The 20652-nt window shown below is 38.2% G+C and overlaps 3 protein-coding genes across 4 annotated transcripts; 2 read left to right on the top strand and 1 right to left on the bottom strand.

Annotated features, from left to right (window-relative positions):
- The first annotated feature begins 1727 nt into the window (after nt 1-1727).
- On the top strand, nt 1728-6222 carry LOC137723360 (uncharacterized). Its single transcript, XM_068462541.2, has 4 exons — nt 1728-2277; nt 2363-2930; nt 3924-4039; nt 5525-6222. Exons 1-4 carry the CDS (start codon nt 2146-2148, stop codon nt 5987-5989), a joined length of 1281 nt encoding a protein of 426 aa, XP_068318642.2. The 5' UTR covers nt 1728-2145; the 3' UTR covers nt 5990-6222.
- A 3407-nt stretch (nt 6223-9629) lies between these two features.
- On the bottom strand, nt 9630-13727 carry LOC137723706 (leucine-rich repeat receptor-like protein kinase PXC2). The gene is made up of 2 exons (XM_068462899.2): nt 11606-13727; nt 9630-11324 (listed from the first exon to the last, which is right to left on the bottom strand). The coding sequence occupies exons 1-2, from the start codon at nt 13057-13059 to the stop codon at nt 9881-9883; spliced, it is 2898 nt and encodes a 965-aa protein (XP_068319000.2). The 5' UTR covers nt 13060-13727; the 3' UTR covers nt 9630-9880.
- Nucleotides 13728-17020: 3293 nt separating this feature from the next.
- Nucleotides 17021-19917, top strand: LOC137723707 (protein FATTY ACID EXPORT 3, chloroplastic-like). Of its 2 annotated transcripts, none has more exons than XM_068462900.2 (6): nt 17021-17451; nt 17923-18292; nt 18390-18557; nt 18652-18698; nt 18815-18852; nt 19405-19917. In XM_068462900.2, the coding sequence occupies exons 1-6, from the start codon at nt 17218-17220 to the stop codon at nt 19490-19492; spliced, it is 945 nt and encodes a 314-aa protein (XP_068319001.2). In that variant the 5' UTR covers nt 17021-17217; the 3' UTR covers nt 19493-19917. The 2 variants fall into 2 exon arrangements, with proteins under 2 accessions (XP_068319001.2, XP_088548953.1); XM_088692827.1 differs by having other exon boundaries at nt 17090-17451; nt 17920-18292; nt 19405-19622.
- The last annotated feature ends 735 nt before the right edge of the window (nt 19918-20652 follow it).

Genomic DNA, 20652 nt, shown 5'->3' on the forward strand with positions numbered 1-20652 from the left:
ATTCGGATTCATTTGAAGTCTGCAAGGAAGCAAGGAATATCACCAACATGGAATCTGAAAAAGCTGTCACAATAAGAGAGGTAAATGTAGAGGACATTAATATGGAGCACCTTAAATCTAGGGAACTTGTAGAGGCAAAGAGACATGCGAGAGGACTTTCTCAAAATGGGATTTTTCATGATATCTTTATCGTCTCACAGTTTAACGTTAATTTTTGTGCTAACATTATAAATCATTGTGCAAAAAACATGAGGTGGCAAAGTGCATTGTGAGTCCATCGTTTGAGAGTCTCCCTTAGCATTTTCAAATGCTCGTATATTAGACAGCTGAATTTTAACAGTTTTAATCTGGTCATTCAAAAACTAGTGCATCATATACACGTGTATCGCAGAAAAACCATGCACCATTATCAATTAAAATTTCAAACAAAATTTTGTGGTGTGATACCTAAATGCAATTACGTAATACAACTCGTTCGCATGTTATAATTTACGTAAATGTTTAATGATATGCACCCAAACGGCAAGAGTTTAGAAGCCAAAAATTGGAGTCATGACTTTATTCTTTCTTGCATCAAAGATCTTGTGTTTTATTCCATAGATATCAAATCGACACTCTTTCCGGTGTTCAAGGCTTGTTTGGCACACAAGTAATCAAGATTCATTTGCAATTGCAATTGCCTTTGTGTTTTTTTTTTCTTTTTTTTTTTCCTTTCTAATACCAATAAAGCCATTAAATCATGTTCTACTAGTCAAAACGTCTAATCAGAATAAGCTCAGATTAATATCAGTTCGTACCTGGAGAAGAAATCATCGTGAAAGAGTTAATATTTCGATCTTCTCTTCTTTTAATTTCTTATAGTTCTTGCTCTCAATAGAACGAGCATCTACAGCCTTTAACTCGAGAAGACCGGCCAAAGACATGCATAAATGTTTTGGTAATCACTCCTCCTATCATGGAATCAGTTACAACAATTTCTTAAGAGGTTTTAACCATCTCTTAATCCAAAACGTTTTTTTTATTAATGTATCATTAAATATATTAATTCCATTAATAATATCTGCCTAATTACTTATGTATCAAAATATATATACACCAAACACAATTTTGTCTCGCTCGCATTAAGAGTAAGCTTTTACATTCTCCCATATGAGAGTCTCTCCCTAGCTATTATTGTGTGATTCATCAGCGTTAGGAATCGAACCTATAACGTGCCATATAAAATACGAGCCAGAAATTCGTCTCCAAATTACTGAACCATCTTGTGGTGTGGTTGATCAAATTATTAGTTTGTTTCGCCTAAAATTCATTAAGATATGACAAATTGCACATAAAATAGCAACATATTAGAATAAATAAACAACAGTAATAGCTAGGAGCAAATACTGGTGTATTCGATTGAGAATTTGAGATATTTAAATGGATTTATAAATCCATGGATTTTTACAAAATCTCTCTAATTCCTCACATTTTTCAAATTCTTGAAATTCAAATTATAATTAAATACACCTGAAATATTATAAACTTCTTTAAAATTCATTTATAAGGATTTTAATAAACTATCTTAAAATTTCAATTGAATACACATTAAATTTCAAAAAATTATTTAAAATCTTAATTAAATACAACTGGATTCATTAAAATAATTAAAATCCCTTAAAATCTCCAATAAATACATCAGCTTAATTTTTAATTTTTTTTTAATATTACCACCATCACCTCGTATCTCAGTTGGCACAATTACTCGCTTGCTACGTGTCCCAAACCGTCCGATTGGGGTCTGGACTCTCTCTGCTCCTGCGAAGAAGCTGACTTCTCTAGCAAACCTAGCGTCAAATCTCTGCAAGCACACAGATTCCAAATCAAAAACCCTAATTCTCGATCCAAATTCCCAAACCCTGAAATCCCAACCCTTCCACAATCCCAATTCTCCCCAAACTCAAAACCCTAACACAATCCAAATCCACCTCAAATTCTAACCCATCTCGTCGTTTCCACTCAAATCTGCAGATTTCATCTTAGTTCATAAATCCTGCAACTTTATCCCCAAAATGCGATTATTCGGATCGGGATTCGGATCAGTTTCTAGGGTTTTGCCGCGGAGAAGCTGAATCCGATCCGAAAAGGAGAATCCAATTCTGAAGAATGGATAGAATCGGTTTTCTGGCGGTGTTCTTCATTTTCTTCGTCGTCGTCGAGGTTTCCGATGCTTCTTATCTTCTCTCCAAGCACAGAGTTTTGATTGGTGAGCCTCAAAACGACACTACGGCAGTACCAGTAACTCTCTTTCCCTCTCTAGAATCTGAATTTCTTACTTTTTTAAGGTAAAAAATTGGAACTTTATTGTTTTTGAAAATTATAGGATAACGACAAGGTCAAGGAGGATTCTCCGGTCCCGAGTCCGCTGCTGCCTTCTACGGTGTCAAGTTCTGGTGGAAATGGGTCGGATACTAAGCCGGTTGATGACCCGAGTAAGGACAAAGTGGAGACTCCGCAACCCACGAAGACTACGACACAGATAGTGGATCAGGTCCCCAAGGGGGGCTTGAATAAAGATACTAAAAAGGGTGAAGGGAAGGATCCGGAAACAGAAAAGAAGGATCCGGAGCCTGACAAGACACTGAAGAAGGATCCGGAAACAGAAAAGAAGAAGCCGGACAATGACAAGGTGGCGAAAGATGATCCAAAGCCGGACACTGACAAGGTGTCTAAAGATGATCCTCAGCTGGTTCATGACAAGTCAAAGGATGATAATGTGACTCGATCCGCGGATGAAGGTGGTAAGAAAAAGAGTAAGGAGAAGGAGAAGAAGAAGAAGAATGATGATGTGACCCAATTGCCAAAAGAGGATAAGGAAAGCTGTAATGGGGTAATCAAAAAATGTGAGGTCAAGGATGTGGCGATTGCTTGCATTAAAAGCTTCGATAGTGGTAATGCACAGAACTGTTGATGCTATTTCACTGACATTCTACACTAATTGGTTTGCAAGAAAATGTGTTTTGTTGCGAGATGGAATTCAAAGATGAAAACTTAGAACTTATTATTGATTGGTTGGTTATGTCTTTGCATAAAAATTAATGCTTCTTATTTATGTAAGCTCCAGATGGTCGAAAGTCATTTCTTGAGAGTACTACTTGTTATCCCTTTTTTTTTTTTGGGTGGAAGGGCATTGCCATTCAGTACAGGCTATATATTTGTAATTACATAGAACTTGGCTTGTTCTATGACACAAGGCATGATAGTAAGGCATTTCTCCTTGGTAATGAAGTTTATAAACGTGATGCTGTATCTGAACCATCTCAGTAAAACATGAATATATTTTCAGTTTTGGTGGAAAGATGAATGCCCTTGGGTTCTAAACCGCTATGTCTATAAGATTACTTTGAGATTATCTAGGGATTTATCTTGGATATTGAAAAGCTTAAAGGTTCCACTGTGTTAGTTACATATCAGACTTGTTTTTTATGCAGTCGTTGTATATACTGTGATCTTGCAGACTGTTTCTGTGACATAAATAGTAGATACTTTTTCCAGAGTTCTACCTTACATTGTTGTTTTTTCATTTTGTTCGGTTGACCTAGATTTGGGTGTTTTATTGAAATATGTTTGGACTTAAAAAACAAAATCTGGCTTACGGAGTTTGATGAATATAAGGAGCAGAATTAGACCTGGTTTCAGTTTTTAGTGTCAGACGTATCAAAAGCTGTATACATCTTTCGAAACTGTTCTCTGAGGGAGAGGTATTCTCTTAAGTTTGCATGGGTAGTTGGATATGTTAAATTGCATTTGTGCCTAGTGAAATTGCATCGACTTACCAGTTAGCTGTGGATTTAGAGTAGTGTAGATCAATCAATACCATCTGACCTCATAATTATTAGTGAGATGAAAAGACACTAATTTTCTGTTCTTTTCCCATGTTACAGGGTCCAAAGAAGTGGCCATTCTGGTCCAAAACATAGGAGACAGCACTTTGAAGGCAAAGCTTTCTGCAGATGATACCAACAAGGACCTAGAGATCCTCAAACACAAAAATAAAAAGGTAAAGATCATAGCATTCTACCAGTGTTCATAGGATAATAATCGAAGCTTTTCAATGTTGGATGACAACAAGGTTCTAAAGATGCTAGGCGTTAGTTGGGCGGCTAGTTGGGGCCTAGCGCCTAGGTGGACTAGGCGGATTTAAGTAGATATATTATATTCGTGTAAATAAGTCTTTGTTTATACTTAAAATATACATAATTTCATCATAAACTACAAAATAGAATGATATATATATATATATATATATATATATATATTACGAAGTATTGGAACATAATGAAAACACGGAGAACAAGTATACAATGTGTGTTCATTTGAGTATTCAACAAATCTCTTACAATTTATTAAAAAAATAAAATGCAAAATGAAAGTTATCTATTTTCTGTCTAAGTAAGTCACAACCTAGGTGAGTCTGGACGGGCTAGGCGAGCGCCTCAACAAGTCTAGGTGCCCTTTCTTAATTTTCAAACACCTAGGCCTTAATCGGGGAGGTGGCCAGCCGCCTAGCACTTAGGCAGAGCCGAGGTGGCCCTAGGCGGGGATTTTTAGAATAGTGGATGGCAAATGCTGTTGTATCCATCAGTCAAAAGTCTTTGACAAAAAAAGAGTTAAAAGTTTAGGCACATAAGAGAATTCCTCGTCATAACTCTGCTACTTTGTTATTGTTTTTTTTTGTGGTGATGATATATCTTTTCTTCTCTTTTCTGAAAAAAGAAAAAATTTGAAAGTCGCCATGTGATGACATAGTTTTCACCTTCTGCTTAGACCACAGTCTTGCACTATTCTTTGTTGTGTGGCTTTCCAAACCCAAGAATGGCAGTCTTTTGTAAATTCCTGTGGGAACAGTATAATATTTTTGGATTGGCCTGAATGTGTAAAAAAAAAAGGGAAAGAAACATGACCAATAAGACTCCATTTGGTAGTGTGTTTTTCTTCTTAACAAAAAAACAAAGAGGAGAGGAGAGTGGAAGGGAGATAGGAAAAATAACAGACTGATTTTTAAATGAAAAATAAAAAACATGAAAAGTAAAAACTATTTTAGATGGTTTTTTGTTGTTGTTCTCTTCTCCCTCACCAGCTGGTAAAAAACAATTCGATTCTTCCTCTCTTATCCTCTCTCAATCTTTCTCCCCTTAAAATGTTGGGAACATATTAGAATTGTGGCTGAGATAAGCGGAAGGGAGATGGGAAAGTTTATGAGAAGGGACATACATTCTACACTACCGGTGTTCTCCTTAGAACCGAAATGTTGACAACCCTGTTTCTGTTTTGATGACCAGCTGAATTGATAATACCAAGCAAAAGACTTGCCATTGGATACATGACCTTACTTAAGTTTGTTGACCTGCCTTGTATAGGTTCATTATTTGATGTCCTAAATTAACCATGGAATTATACTTGTGTTTTCTGTGACTGTTATGTGGGGCGTAAGTTGGCCTTCTTTTTATAATCAAAATCGATCTGTTTACTATTTCTTTTACAGGTCAATATATCAGTTGATATGGGCAAAAGCACCACCAAAATAACACTAACTTCTGGAAATGGAGAATGTGAGCTTCTTATGGATCCTCTCCCTCTGGCATATGAAGGAAACTTATTCATGCGTTTCCCTTCACTCGAGACTGTAGCGACCCCGATCAATGCTGCCTACTTCTTGATTATTACGGTGCTAATTTTTGGAGGAACGTGGGCTTGCTGCTTGGTCAGGAAGAGGAAAGAGCGTACTGGAGGTGGAGTTCCATATCAGGAACTCGAAATGGGATTGCCGGAATCTGTTTCAGCAACTGCTGTGGAAACGGCTGAAGGTTGGGACGAAGGTTGGGATGATGATTGGGATGGCGATAATGCGGTGAAAACACCTGGGACGCATCTGGGAAGCATCTCTGCGAATGGCCTTACATCGAGGACCGCAAACAAGGATGGGTGGGATAATGATTGGGATGATTAGGTAGTTTAGAGCAGCTCAAAAGGAAGAAGAAAATGGGAGAAGAAGAAGAAAAGAAGGACGAGGTACGAAAGAACGAAGTAGGAAAATCGAGATACAAAATGTAAAACCTTTGTTGACAAACTGCATTGTTGAAAGTAGCGGTTTTCGTGTAACTGAGATCCCAGGAATTAGGTCTGTATAAGTGATTGATTTTTACTGTAATTGCAAGAGGTAATATATTTTTGGCCAAAGTAGTACACACTTTTGCTCCACTTGGTTCAGTTACTTCGAATTAATTTCAACAAGGTTAAACTTGGAAGTTTCTACGTGACTCGTTCTATAGGCTATACAACCCTATTCAAAAAGAAGTTTCTCCATCACCCTTGCTCGTTTAACACTGCATACGGGTGCTGATGGAGATATTGTGATTCTTGCTCACTTATCATTGTGCTCGGGACATAACATGTCATTTTCAGGTGACGACATAACTGTAGCGCAATTTCGTTTACAACTTTAGCAATTTGAAAAAATAAGTTAAGGTAAAAAAAACATGTATGAGATTAGTCTATTTACTTTTCTCATGGGAAATGGTGTTAGAGCTAAAAATACTAGATCACATTATCACACAACGAAAACTAGAAATTAGACACGATGGTCTCATTTGTTGTCTATGATTGAGCTGGACTGAATAGCTCACTAGATTATGTTGAAGGAAGAAATGCAAGTCAACTTTCAAATTTTTGTCGAAGTTGAAAGTAGAACATGCATTACGTTTTGAAGGAAGCTTATCCTTTCCAATCCGTCCATTTTTATGGAAGTTTGGAAGATATATATTTTCTTTATGACCAGTCAATCTAATTCCTTTCACTTTGACATATTTTGAAACTTGTGGTCCTTTTTTTTTTCATCGTACCTTAAATCGAGCGAGTTATCTAATTCTACACACCAAACATGGCCAATATCTTCCTGGGGTTTCCCCAAATACAACAGGCAATTTCTTGTAAGCTAGGCACTAAACTTTTGCCTTATATTATCATACCTCCTGTACCTGCAACGCTGCAACTTATGGTTGTGCATTGAGGAAAGCAAACATAAACAGTAACAGATGGGGAAACAGAAGAAAACCCCAGCTCGAATAGAATGCCTTTGCCTTTACAATTTGGTTCCCATGTTCTAGCTGATAACAGGGACCCAACTGGAGAATACAGATAGTCGATATGGTACTATCTACTTCCCCTTTTTTGTCAGCACTCACCTGGTCCCCTTGAAGTTGACATCACATCACTCACGTCCCTATCTCATCTCCAAAACATGCTTTCCTTTTACTCTTGCTTATGATCTATGAGCACATTCACTGTACGACAACATAGCCAAACATACTTAGATGACTTACATGTACCCGTAATGTTACTGCATTGGTATTTCGTATCAGTAACGCGCTGTTGTATAAGAGTATTCCTTGGGTACCACCGCAATGACATTTAGAGTGTAGGTAAATATTTCTTAGATTCTAATGACATGAAACGAGAAGTGAAACAAATAGAATTAAATCAATCAAGGGCTTGATACTTGAGGGAGATTTGAGACTGAGTAATGCTTAAGGGATCTTAAGAGGGCTCGAGAACTGTTTGTGATGACTTCCAGTGTCTATATTTTTATATCTTTAAAAAGATCATAAGTTGGTAATGAGAGATTTTTAGTGTGTCGAAAATGTTGCCCAATACATCAAGTATAACAATACAATTAGTTGGAAACTTAAAAAAAATTTCAACAAATTACAATTAATGTATCCGACTATATTTCTGACATATTAAAAAATTATTCGTCGTTAACCGGTTAGTAAAGTGTTGATTTTTTAACTTTTCATTAAAAAATAACCTAACACAGATTAAATTCGTTGGAGTTGGGACATGAACAAAATACATTACTTTTTGGTATGATGTTTTTGCATTGACAGGAGTCTCACTCACGCATTTAGGTGGTTAGTGGAAGCGTGGTGGGTCTTCCACTCATTCTGTTCCTCCTTGAAAAACACCAAGAAGCAAAGCCGACAACTTTCTCCTCGCAAAATGCATCCATTTCCAAGGTGGTGTTTTCTTTTCTCTATCTTCTTAGCCTTAATCAATTCGGGAAAATTTTATTATGTTTTAGTGTATTTTATACATTATAATTTTTTGGTATTAGATTCTTGACAAAAAAACTCTAGCGTGGATGATAATCTCATTGACTAGTTTAGATTTGGTTGCACTTGCATTCTTACGAGAAATTCTGCAATGTACTCGTGGTATTTCCTGCTCTCACATGACGAGAGATAGAGAAAATGAGATATACACGCAATTGGACTCAAGATTTTGCCGGCCGAGGAGATATTCTCTTATGCTTATCTTTTTCTTTAGTTTATCCATCACAAAACACAACAGAATATACAACCGGTTGCACTTTAGTCTCTCTACTATTAAAAAGGTGGTTTATTTGTTTGTTTTGGTTGCGTGATTATAAATCAAAATGTTCTTATTGTAATGTACAGGACATGGCATGATTGCCAATTTGCCATGCATTACGAATAATCACTTTTGGAAAAGCGCTTCTAAGTGGCTTTTGAGGATGAGAGAGAGAGACCCATGTGAGGTGGTCTCATGATGTTCCAAAGGCCGTTTGATTAGGTTCCCCTCTCGGGTCCAACACCATTTGATTAAACAAAAGCTTCACATCTAAGTGTTAATTATTATTCACCACGTTTGCAGGAAGACACAAAGCTTTTCAAATTAAGAGAAAGATTAAATAACACACTAATCTTGATTAGGGTCAGTGGAGTACGCACATGATGATATTAATTTTGAATGATAAAAGTTTTTTTTCTTTTTTTACCACGTTTCACCTACAAATTCTTTAACTTGATTAAAAAGATACCGTAATTAGGCCTAGTAGTAGGACTAAAAAGAGTAGCATGGCCAACAAAAAAAAAAGAGTATAAATAAAGCAATCTGGCCTAGCTTCCACAAATTTTTCAAAGTGTGTTGTGAAAACGAAACGGTACAAGTGTAATATAATATAATTAGTTAGAAACTTGAAAAAAAAAATTCAACTAATTATATTATTACACTTGATTCAGTGGCTAATGTTCCCGACATGCTAAAAATTCTCTCCCCTAAAAGTGCAAAAAATGATGTTTCTTTTAATCTTTTGCAGTGCCTTAGAAGGAAAATTATGGGTATTATTCTACTTCGTCTTCTGAACTTTTAATTTGGTTTTTTAGCTTTTATGAATTATAACCATTATTCTATTTTGTCTTTGAACTTTCGAATGTCTTTTAACTCTTATAAACTTTCAATTTATGTTAACGTCAGGAGATAGCGACAAGGTCCAAAGTTTAGAAATCATTGCTAAAGTTTTACATATTTTCTTTATTTTGATGCACTATCTTTTAGTGAAAGTATCGAACTCCCGTTTAGTCCCTAGTAGTATCTCCTCTTAATATTGATCATGCATTCGAATCTTCCCTCTCTATTGGTAAAAAAACCAAGGACACTATGAAACATAGAAACGGAGAAAAACTTGCATACACTTCCCGTACGCCAAAAATAGCTCCATGACATGTAGGTAACACGCGAACACAAGTCCAGAGACAGATTGAGTCAATGGTTGCTTACACTCAGAGATCTTCAACCCAAACCCTAATTAAGTTTTTCCATTTCAAACCGGTGAAAAGCAATCCGGCACCTTGTAAGTGCTATAGAATTAAGTAGGGAAAAAAATACAGAAATAAATACATTACTGAAAAACGGATTTGAAGACATGGAGATGGAACTCCAACACTCTGTATTCTTTTAGCTTTTGCTTGAAACAAAACCGGATTGATCTTCACCGGAACATGGCGATTACCAGTTCATTTTCTCAATCTGTAAACTAAATTTATTCTAATTCTTCATGGCCTTCTGAAGGGCATTGGATGAGTTCTAAAATGTTGATCACTTCACTCATGTCCGGGCGATTTGATGGCACTTGAGACGCGCATATTAAACCCAGCTTTACCACCGGAATTGCCTCCTCTGCTGGAAAATTGCCAAGGAGATTTTTGTCAAGGCATTCCTCCACCCGGCCTTCCTCGAGCGCTCCCCTCACCATGTCACAGAGTACTATCACGTCATCCTCCATATATTCAACAGGCCTCTTTCCAGTCACCACCTCCAAAACCAAGATTCCAAATCCATACACATCACATTTCTCAGTAATCTTAACCGTTTGACATGCAAACTCAGGCGCCATGTACCCAAGCGCGCTTTGGATTTTGCTGCTTAAGATGCACCGGTCTAGTGTTGGCAACAGCCTTGCCAGGCCAAAGTCTCCCACCTTAGGCTCGCCATTGCTGTCTATCAAAACATTAGTTGATTTCAAATTGTAGTGGATTATCTTCATTTGGTGCAAATAAGCCAAACCCTTTGCCATCCCGAGAATTATGTGGAACCTCTGCCGCCAAGTGAGACAGGTTTTGCCAGGTCCATCATGCAGATTCTTAAACAGACTCCCGCATGGAATGTATTCATAAATGATGAGCTGCAAGGATGGAGTCCAGTAATACCCTTCAAGTGCCACAAGATTACGGTGCCTGATCTTTCCAAGTCCTCTAACTTCCCTCTCGAAATCTTCTTGGGACTTGATCAAACTTGAGACTGTTAGCTTTTTTATCGCAACTGAACGCCCATCACGAAGGGCTGTTTTGTAAACTACTCCAAACCCACCACGACCAAGTTCGCAGTCCTTGTTGAGCAAGGCTTGTGTCCCAGCACCAAAGTCAGCGTCACCAGAAAACATGACAAGCTTGCCGTAGTTTGGATCATTAACCGGGGAACAACTATAATCTTCCCCGCCTGATAACTCAAGAGGAGCAGCAGAACGTGACAACGAAGACCGCACGTGCATATTAAGGACCGTTATAGCTATAACACCAATGGCAATGAATACAGCTGCACCAATAGCTATGAGAGCTGATATGCTGAATACGATCTTGTGACCATGAGTTGGACCGGAAGAACCACGGACGGGGTTGGATGAATTAGGGTTGAGGACAATGGGTTTGGGGTGAACGGAAGGGCAGGCACGGGTAACAGCAGATCCACATAGGGATGGGTTGTCTGAGACAGATGAAGGCGGGATGGTGTTGAAGAATCCCCCTAATGGTAGTTCACCCTCAAGGTGGTTGTGGGAGACATTGAAGTAGAGGAGGTGGGAAAGATTTGTCAGCTCTTTCGGTATGCCTCCTGAGAACTTGTTCAAAGACAAGTCGACATATTGAAGATCGGTAAGGTTAGCAAGGGCTGTAGGAATAGGGCCAGTCAGATTGTTCTGAGATAGAATCCTGTATAATTTGAACACGCAAAAGAAAAACAATTCAGACCAATTTAAGGTCCATCTATACTTGTAAGTAGAGTAACATAGTTCAGCATTGCTACTATATATACCTACTGCCAAAGAAAACAGAAAACAAAAACATTGGAAAAATGAAAAGCATTCGGAAAACAGCTTCATGTTAAGCACTTTCTGATGTAATTAAGTCAGGTGTTGCTTACCGTTCGTTATAAATCATGTGTAAAGGAACATAACCGAAGAAGTAGACATAAGAAGAACAAGAGAGCTTACAGATTTGTCAGAGATGAGCACTTTGCAATTTCGGCTGGAACTTTCCCGGTTAGAAAGTTCTTCTGCAGTCTTATTTCCTTGAGTGAGACTGCCCCTCCGATTTCATCAGGAATGCTTCCATTGAGCCAATTGTCACTCAAGTCGAGAACATATGCCGCCTTTAATTCACCTATACTTGCTGGGATCCAACCCAACAGATGGTTCCCTGACATATTCAAAAACTGCAAGCTACTAAGAACACCAATGTCGGATGGAAGCACATCAGAAAACGCGTTTGACGACAAATCCAAGACCTGCAGGCCTCCATTAGAAGCTGCCATTGACGCCAATGAACCGTACTCCTCACTTCCACCTAATCGGTTGCCATAAAGCGAGACACTGTGCAGACCGAGCTTAAAAATCCACGAAGGAAGCTTACCTGCTAACAGATTATGGCTAACATCTATGGCTAGCAGATTGTTGCAATTTGCCAACGTATCAGGCAAGCTTCCAGTAAATCCATTCCTAGACAAGTTCAACTTTTCGAGTAGCTCGAGATTTCCTAATGAACTTGGAATTTCACCAGAGAAATTATTACCAGACACATCCAACACCTCAAGGTTCTTCAAATCGCCAAGCCAATTCGGAACTTGCCCCGCAAGCAAATTCCGCTGTAAACTCAGACAAGTGCATGAATTGAGCCTCTGAATCGAATCCGGTATTCTTCCAGAAAACAAATTCTCACTAAAATCAAGCAACTTCAACTGCAAACAGCTTCCAATGTCCCCAGGAAGCTGTCCTGAAAATCGGTTTTTTGTCAAGTTTATCACTCTCAAATCATACAAATTCTCAATACCTTCAGGAACTTCACCCTCCACCAAGTTATCCGCCAAGTCAAGCGACTGAAGCATTCTCAAGTACCAAATCCCAGACGGCAACTTCCCGGACATCCGATTCGACGAAAAGTTCACATCCACCAAAGTCTGGCACAAGCTCAGGGACTCTGGAATCCGCCCAGTGAGGTTGTTTCTGGCGAAAGAAACCACCCTGAGAGACCCACATTGCATGAAAAACTCCTCCGGGACCGACCCAGATAGGCTATTCCGGCTCAAATCGATAACCTGCAAGCTCCCGAGGTGTGGGAGATCCGGGTTTATGAACCCAGTGAAGTTGTTGTCGGAAAGCGAGAGTCTTTGGAGATTCTGCAGCCGCAAAAGGCCGCGGCCGATGTGCCCGGATAGCGAAAATCCGTCGAGAACAACCTCGGCGACTCTGCCGGTTGTCGGGTCGCATTTGACTCCGACCCAGCTGCAGGGACTGTCGTCGTCCTCGTTCCAAGAGGCGAGCTTGGCTTCCGGGTCGGAAAGTCCCGCCTTGAAGACGATCAGGCCCAGAACGTCGTCGTTGAAAACGGGGTCCAGGGCGAGTACCAGAAGAGGAGCAAGAAGAAGCAGAAAACAGAGCTCAAACGCCATTTTTTTCAAGTCTGATAAAATCCCATGAAAATTTCAGAAGTCTGAAAGCTTGAAAGCTGTGAAGAAAAACAGAGGAGGAGGTTTCTTGGTGGAAATGTTCGAACTGAACAGAGAAATGCAACTAAGGCATGTGTGATAATGGGCAAAGAAAAAGGGCAAAAGGTAAAGTGATCAACCCACCAACATCAATCACAACACCCTTCCACTTTTTCTCTTGCTTTTTTTATCCCTTTTTTTTTGTTGGGGTTTTTGAGAAAACCAGTGAAAAAAAAAGGCATAAAAGTGATTAAAGGTGGAGGCTTTGAGGTGGGAGAGTGGAGGGGGGATATGGGTTTTGGGGGAGGAGACGGGAGGCGGAGAGTGGCGGGGGAAGAGGCGGGAGAGGGGTGGAATTCGAAGTTCAAACCCTAGAGAGGGAGGAGGGAGGGAGGGAATTGAAGAAAGAGTGTCAGGGAGTGTGTTGGGGTTGGTGTGGAGGAAGAAGAAGAGTGGGAGAGGAATAATAATGGTTGGTGTGGAGTGGCTCTGCTGGCTCTGGCAAGAGAGTAAAAGCGAAGCATTCAAAGCTTCTAACGGCGATGGCACAGAGAGAGAGAGAGAGAGAGAGAGAGAGAGTGAGTGAGGAATAGTGTGAGCTCTTTATTTTATTGGCTTTATTGGAGTTGTGCATTTGGTCAAACTAGAATCCAAGGTGTTATCCACTTGGCTTTTTGAGCAATTACAACAAGATATTTGGTAGTGTTGCTTAATTAGTAGAGAAACATAAGTAGGGCATTCTAATAAACTGGTTGGTCAGATAATTTCATAAAAGAACGAGTTTTACTGTATTTGAGTACAAGAATCGCAAGATGCAAGTATAGCTCGCAATACATATAGACACGGTCATATTTTTTGGACCTATACAATTTTTATCTTTAACTAGAACAACTCTTGCATTGGGTAAGACCACGTGAAATTAGGTAAAATCAATTTACAGGAGATCTTATGTTTTTCAATTTTTGTAAGAGATGTCTTAAAGATAAGGTGGTCAAACACAGGATTTTGAAATCCTTGATATGAGATTCTCTTTAAGTAGAAAAATGAAACCTAATCGATCTAAGACACTATAAATTCTAGAATATTCATCAAATTTAAAGAACAAGAAAACTACTATCTTGAAAACTTCTTGTTTCAAATTCAGATAAACAAAACTCAAAACTTATATCGAGCCTAACTAAAAAATTAATTTCTACTTGAGCATACTTGCTCTAACTAACTTGACGTGTTTTCTTGCGGTAAACATGTTACTCAAGAGCATGTGTCTCCATCTTTACAGTCTTTACTTTTTCCTTTTGTCCCACCCCAGAAAGTACAGTCAAAATTCCTTATAGAACTAGTCGACCAAGTACTAGACACCAAGCTTTGGCTTTGTTCAAATACTCTAAACCAGCTTACACCAACTTCTTTTGGACCTCTTCTGTTTTTGTTTTGTTTGACTTCTGGAAACTCAAATCTATGTATTTTGCCCAATTAATTTAACCCCGAAGCTTCCAAAGTGCAAGAAAATTCTCCCTGCTTGTTTCAAGTTTCCACGCCTACATATTTTGTATCTTCTGTGTGTCTCGAGTATCGATGTTTAAATTAAATGTGCTTCTTGGGACGATTAGGAGATGTCAGAGATGGCAGATGAGTGGCGTAACTGGCGCATCTTTGATTAGCAATTCTAAATTAATTAATCAAAGCTTTGTCAAAGTTCTTTGCTTTAAAATATGAAAGGAGGACTCTGTTAGGATTTTTTTTTTTGGTAAGAATTCTAAGAGATCCTTCAATGATATTTATTCATTGTATATCGTGTGATTATAAATTATTATAATTTTTTTATTTAAAATTAAATATAAACAGTACTTGGTGAAAACTAACCGTATGATATACGATGAACGGATGTGATTGGAGTATTTTTAAAATAGTCATCAAGAAGATCGGTAGAGGATCCTCATTCTAAAATATGGAAGCCATGGATTTCTAGAAAAGCACAAAGAATTCGTTGAAAGATTGAGGTTTAAATGGACTCCTCTACTGTGGTACTCCTATCTCCCAAATTAAAAAACAATGACATAAAGGTTGAGGGCCTAAAACTTATTAGGCCATTAGTTAGAGTTGGGCTTTAGCGAGTCTCACGGTGTGCATGATTGGTTTTGTCTTAAGAGTTTTTAAAGTATGGTCAGTGTTTAAAATATCGATATGCAAATTTATGAAAATATTAAGGATATATCGATATCGGTTACCTTTGATAGAAATTATGAAAATTTGCAATGAGTGAGTATGTCAACTCATTTAGATTTAGTTGAAATTAGAAAAAAAATTTCTCAAAAAATTTTGAAAGTTCGAAATCTGCAATGGGTTCCAGCAAACTTTATGTAGTGAATCAATAAATATCCTCGATATTCATGATTTTCCAATTTTTCGCTGATACAAGGTGAAGTTTGCATTTCAACCTCCTTCCTTTTCTATATCAACGAAAATATCAACAATTTCGCAGATATTTTAAATACAGATTTAATTGAATGAAGATGAGGTGTGCTAAATTTTACTAAATGAATGAACTTCATAAAGTTAGACATAAAATTTCAATTGCCTAGATTTTCAACTGGGCTAGAGCCCACCCTAGCCCCAAGGTGCTTTCGCCCTTGTGTTACAGTATTCCCTTTATTGGCAAACCATTGTTACTATGTTACTAATTGGCAAGTCCGTCGTGTAACACCTTCTATACAACGGACTTCTTTATCAGGCTGCTCTGCAAGCCTTCGAGTGCCAGTCTTTGGGAAAGTTCAAGCGAAAATCTTCGATCCCATAGTCTCAAGGAAGAGACTGACAAGCAACATGCAGCAGGAGATTTGCACAAATAAATGCATGTGGGTTCCCATATGGTTTAAGCTTTCCGCTTTTGGCTTTGTTGTAAGAGAGAGCCTGCAAGCTAGCTGGAGGTGCCTTGCTTGCCTTTTGATTCCAAGCATTGCAAATATGGTTGTCCTTTAATTTGCATCTATCCCTTTCTTTGCTCATATATCTTGCCCAATGTTTCGTTCATGTTCTGCAAGAAATAAAGAATGTCCCAAGAATTCAAACATACACTTACTACAACTTTTCATCATGGTCGAACGTTTTTCATGCATCCAGCTTCGTAGTTCACATGAGCACAACGTTTTACTTTTTTATTTGAATAGAACCGCTTGCATGTGAAAATAATGTCACAACAACAGTATCTCAAGTCAATCACGCACTGTTACGTGAGAAAGTTAAACACATGACAATGCGTGACTGAATTATAATATTACCGAATAAACTTCTTGGGTGTGTGTAAGTTTCATCCCTTCAAAGATCATGTGTCCAATTATCCCCTTCTCTAAATAGGATTATGGTAAAAAATGACGGAAACTTATTAGTGATAGAAGCAAATGATTATGTTCAAATCATACGACACCCATATTAATGTCGTTTAACGAAACACAAGCACCACCACGTCGGCACTTCAACAAAAAGATTCGGTGGGCGCGCGTGGGACAACTGACCACATACTGGTTACGTTTCACCAAGGCATTAGCCGGATTCCTTTCTCCCACATCCAGGCAACCAAACACGCAGTAACTGGCGCGTACCCCACCCCCACGGCGCATTTTAGTCCAGGACCCCTAAAGCCCTTCAACTTCTCCTTATCATTGTTTTATAAATCCCCGTCTAGGCGTTAAACAACTGACCACCGTCTTAATTAGTCTTTTAAGTGTTTGAAATTAAGAAATTGTGTCTAGACCTGTTTAGGCGTCAACTTAGACCGCCTAGATCGTGAATATGCTCAAATACTTTATAATTTATATGTCGTTTTATTTTACATTTCATGTATTTCAATACAATTATGTATTTTTATTTAAATATTAAAAAAATATATTTATACGATATATAATAAATTTATTTGAATACGCTAGAAGCGGGCGCAATCCGCCGTGAAACTAACGCCTAGCGTTGTTTGTATTTCACAGCGGTTCTTCGAATTTCATTAAATTTTCGAACTTGGACTATAAAAATTGCACCCTTCGCTGCATTTTAGTTACCTCGTCAGCCTCGCCTCAGTTTCAAACACTCTCTCTATCTCCCTCCGCCTTCTTTCTCTAGGATTGATTCACAATGAGTGTGACATTGCATTCCATCTCGCTCTTAAACCCTGACCCTAGCAGCTGTGGATTGAAGAAGTCACCTTCGTGTTCTTCTCTGCGGTTTGGACAATTGATTGCAGCACGTGGTTACCGAGGCTCGTATATTGCCGTCCCGAAAGTGCTTTCCGGCGCTTCTCTGTCCCTGCACCGGCGGAGCTTGTGGACTCGGCCAATTGTCGCCGTCTCTGCTTCCCAGGACGAATCTGTAAGCTGAAATTTTGAGTTTTTTCTTTGTCAATGATGGAATTATGAGTGTTTGGTTATTGGTAATAGTGTTTTGATTTGGTTTTAATGAGAATGGGGGTTTGAGGTTAATGCACGCCAAGTGTTTGATTAAAGAATGCTGGTGCTTGTGTGGGATTGTATCAAGTTTCGATTTTGGCATATGGGGATTGGGAAAAAAGTATGATTGTGATGAATGTTTTTGGAAATTCGGGTTTGGGATTTTAGTTTTCATTTGTCCAGTTCTTTTGACTGGATGTTTGGTTATGCTATCCTGATATCATGATCATTTGCTAAAAAATTTGGGACAAAGCGTTATAAAATGTTGGTTTCGGGTTTGTTTGAGGTTTATGGGAAGGTAGATATATGGATGAGCCGGGTTGTATTAATTGTTCAATAGGGACGCAACTTGTCCACTTATCGTGACATTAAATTGAATTTTTGTTCTTAGCAGCATTCAGATATTGAGGTGGAGAATGAAAACAACAATGCCAAACCGAAATCTGAAGAATCAGAAGAACCTTCGAAACAAACTCTGGGTTCTTTCAAGGAACAAACCTTGAAGCTGCGAAGCCTCTCGCGGGAATTCTCAAAGAAAGCATTGGTTATTATGAAAGATACTTCGGAGCAGTTAAAAATATATGCTGATAAGGCAAGGGATGATTTGAGTGAGAGAGCAAATGAAATCAGTGAACATTATATCACCATAGCTGAAGCCAATTCCCCTGAGCCAGTGAGGGAAATTGTTGAAGCATATCATGTATCAGCTATTGATCCCAATGATGCTGTGCAAGTCCGTGACTTTCGCGTTGGGATACCTTATGGTATGTTTAACTTATGGAAAAAGACTTGCCTTTTTTTTTTTCACCCCCAAAGCTTTTAGTAAATTTATGTGCCTGTGCCTGCGCCTATGCCTTGTAGGTCTTTGGCTTTCTGTGGGTGGATTCCTTTCCTTCTTGGTAACGGGAAGCATTTCTGCAATTAGGTTTGGGGTTATCCTTGGTGGCACTCTTTTGTTTCTAAGCGTTTCAAGTTTAAGATCATATATAAAAGGAAAATCATCTCCCTTTTTCTTGAAAGGGCAGACAGGTAAGGATACATATTGGAGCTTATGCAATTTACGTTTAATTACATGATTTAGTTTATCTTTTGTATAATTTTTATTGTATTATTGGACCTGCAGCTATATCCAGTATAATTTTTCTAAGGGAGGTAATCGTTCTGGCTGAGGTTAGAAATTCATTCTTTTTCTAATTTTTACATTTCGGTTTCTTTACTAGTGTAATTGACATGTCTTCCAAATTTCTGATATTTATTGTTTCCGTTTTTGTTTCTCCTAATTGCAGAGACCATCGTTTCCGAATATTTTAACAACCCTTGTCAGGTTATACGATTCATGCGTCTTCTCATTTTTGTGATGCTATTTACTTGCTTGCCTTTCTTTAATCGGAGAAAATATATTTAGTCTTTGTAGGACATAGAGACAATGATATAATTACTGCAAGAGTTTTTATTTTCGCTTTCAAAATCCCCGTTCTGGAAAGGTAAAAAATAACCGTTCGTTCTGGGAAAGACATGATGGCATCTAGTTTTAAAGAACAAGCTGAGAGAGGGAAAATAGTGGAATAGACTTGCATGGTTCTTTGATTGTTTCCGACTAGATGGTCTCTAGATGATACAGATTGCCAACTCCCGCCTAACCTTCGGATGCACACCCATGAGCAACAATGCGCACTTTCCAGCATAAAAATGTTAAAAGAGTATATTATGTTTATTTGAAATGAAGATAAAATCATCGTTTTTTTAGTAGCTAATACCAAAACCGTATAGTGTGAGTTTTTGATTTCGCTTGTTCAGAATATTACGAGATTTTGATAATTAACCTGCAGAGCTCAAAAGTGTTTGTTATCTGATAATATGGTTTTTCTCTGTGCAGTGGAGCAGTTGTAGCTTTCTATTTCAGTAAGATTGTACAGAATCGCGAGGATCAAAAGGGTCCCAATTTTGAGGAGACAGAGAGTTAGAGAGCGTTCAACGTGAGTTTGCAGATCGTTTCTTACATGAGGTGCGGTGCGATGCTTCTTTTATGTAAATGTACCAACAGTGATTGAAACTGGAATATATATTATGGTTTGGTGTTTCCGGCAGAGCTAATGATATTTGCGGGAAAGCAGTAGCTGTGAGAGAACGTTTATGCGCTTCTGTTGGGAACGAGCAACAGAACTTAAGGCGCTTTTCTTTCTTTCTTTCTTTCTTTTTTTTTCACTTTGTAGTATCATCATCTAGTTTATCAGGGCAATCATTTGATTTTTATGTCTGTAATAATATATGGTGTTCTTGCTCCCCTTTTCGGCATTTCGTACTCGGGACTTTCTTGGGCGACTTCGGGTGTTCTAACTGTTAAATTTTATTTTAAAATATAGAAATTAAAGATCTAATGATTGTAACACATGGAGTTGTTTCCTAGCCACTATTCTCATTTTCTTAATTAACTTATTTATTGAGGAGCAATTTATTAGTAACTTACCAGGAAAGAAGGCACATGTCACATCTGCTGGGAGTTTAAAGGAGCTTCTTTTTTTTCATTCTTTGGAAAATAAAATAAGTGAAAAATAGTAGTGTTAAATGACTAAGAGTCTGTTCGGTATCCTATTAAAAGAATTTCATCAATTTTAAAAACATTTCTTAAGAACATCTATTGAAAACAACTATCTTTAAGACTTAAAAACTTGTTTGGTATGAGATTTAAAATTATTTTCAAATCTCAAAATTTAAATTGGACAAAGAGATTAAAGGAAAGGGTGTCGCAAGAGAGGGAGAAAGATGAGAAAGGGGAAGAAAAAAAAAGGATCTGAGAAGATGGAGGATCGAAGGAGATAAAAGAGGAGGAGAGAGAAGAAAGAAGAGAATAGAAGAGAAAGGTGGGGAGAAGAAGAGAGAATGAAGAGAGGAAAGAGAGATGAAAAAAGAGAGATTTGGAGTGAGAGGGGAGGGGTAAGAGGAAAAAAAAAAAAAAAAACTGAGCTAAGTTTGAAAACTCTAAACCACATCAAGTGGTCCAGTGTTTTAGGGTGCGAACTGCAACTCTCCAATAAACAAACAAAATGTGAAAAGTCCGAGCTGGTGAATCTGCTATAAATATTGGGGTGAGTGGTTTACTTCTTCCTAATGAACTGACTAAACT

This window comes from Pyrus communis, chromosome 4, assembly GCF_041283825.1.
Source record: "Pyrus communis isolate YQ-2024b chromosome 4, ASM4128382v1, whole genome shotgun sequence".
In the NCBI taxonomy this organism is placed as follows: domain Eukaryota; kingdom Viridiplantae; phylum Streptophyta; class Magnoliopsida; order Rosales; family Rosaceae; genus Pyrus; species Pyrus communis.

Bases quoted from the DNA above. Each gene is read 5' to 3' on its own strand.
- LOC137723707 (XM_088692827.1), top strand. From the start codon at position 17,218: ATGAGTGTGACATTGCATTCCATCTCGCTCTTAAACCCTGACCCTAGC. The intron at 18,558-18,651 runs GTAAGGATACAT...TTGGACCTGCAG, and splicing joins TTTCTTGAAAGGGCAGACAG to CTATATCCAGTATAATTTTT. The intron at 18,699-18,814 runs GTTAGAAATTCA...TCCTAATTGCAG, and splicing joins AGGTAATCGTTCTGGCTGAG to AGACCATCGTTTCCGAATAT.
- LOC137723360 (XM_068462541.2), top strand. From the start codon at position 2,146: ATGGATAGAATCGGTTTTCTGGCGGTGTTCTTCATTTTCTTCGTCGTC. The intron at 2,278-2,362 runs GTAACTCTCTTT...TGAAAATTATAG, and splicing joins ACGACACTACGGCAGTACCA to GATAACGACAAGGTCAAGGA. The intron at 2,931-3,923 runs GTAATGCACAGA...CCCATGTTACAG, and splicing joins CATTAAAAGCTTCGATAGTG to GGTCCAAAGAAGTGGCCATT.
- LOC137723706 (XM_068462899.2), bottom strand. From the start codon at position 13,059: ATGGCGTTTGAGCTCTGTTTTCTGCTTCTTCTTGCTCCTCTTCTGGTA. The intron at 11,325-11,605 runs GTAAGCTCTCTT...CAAATTATACAG, and splicing joins TGCTCATCTCTGACAAATCT to GATTCTATCTCAGAACAATC.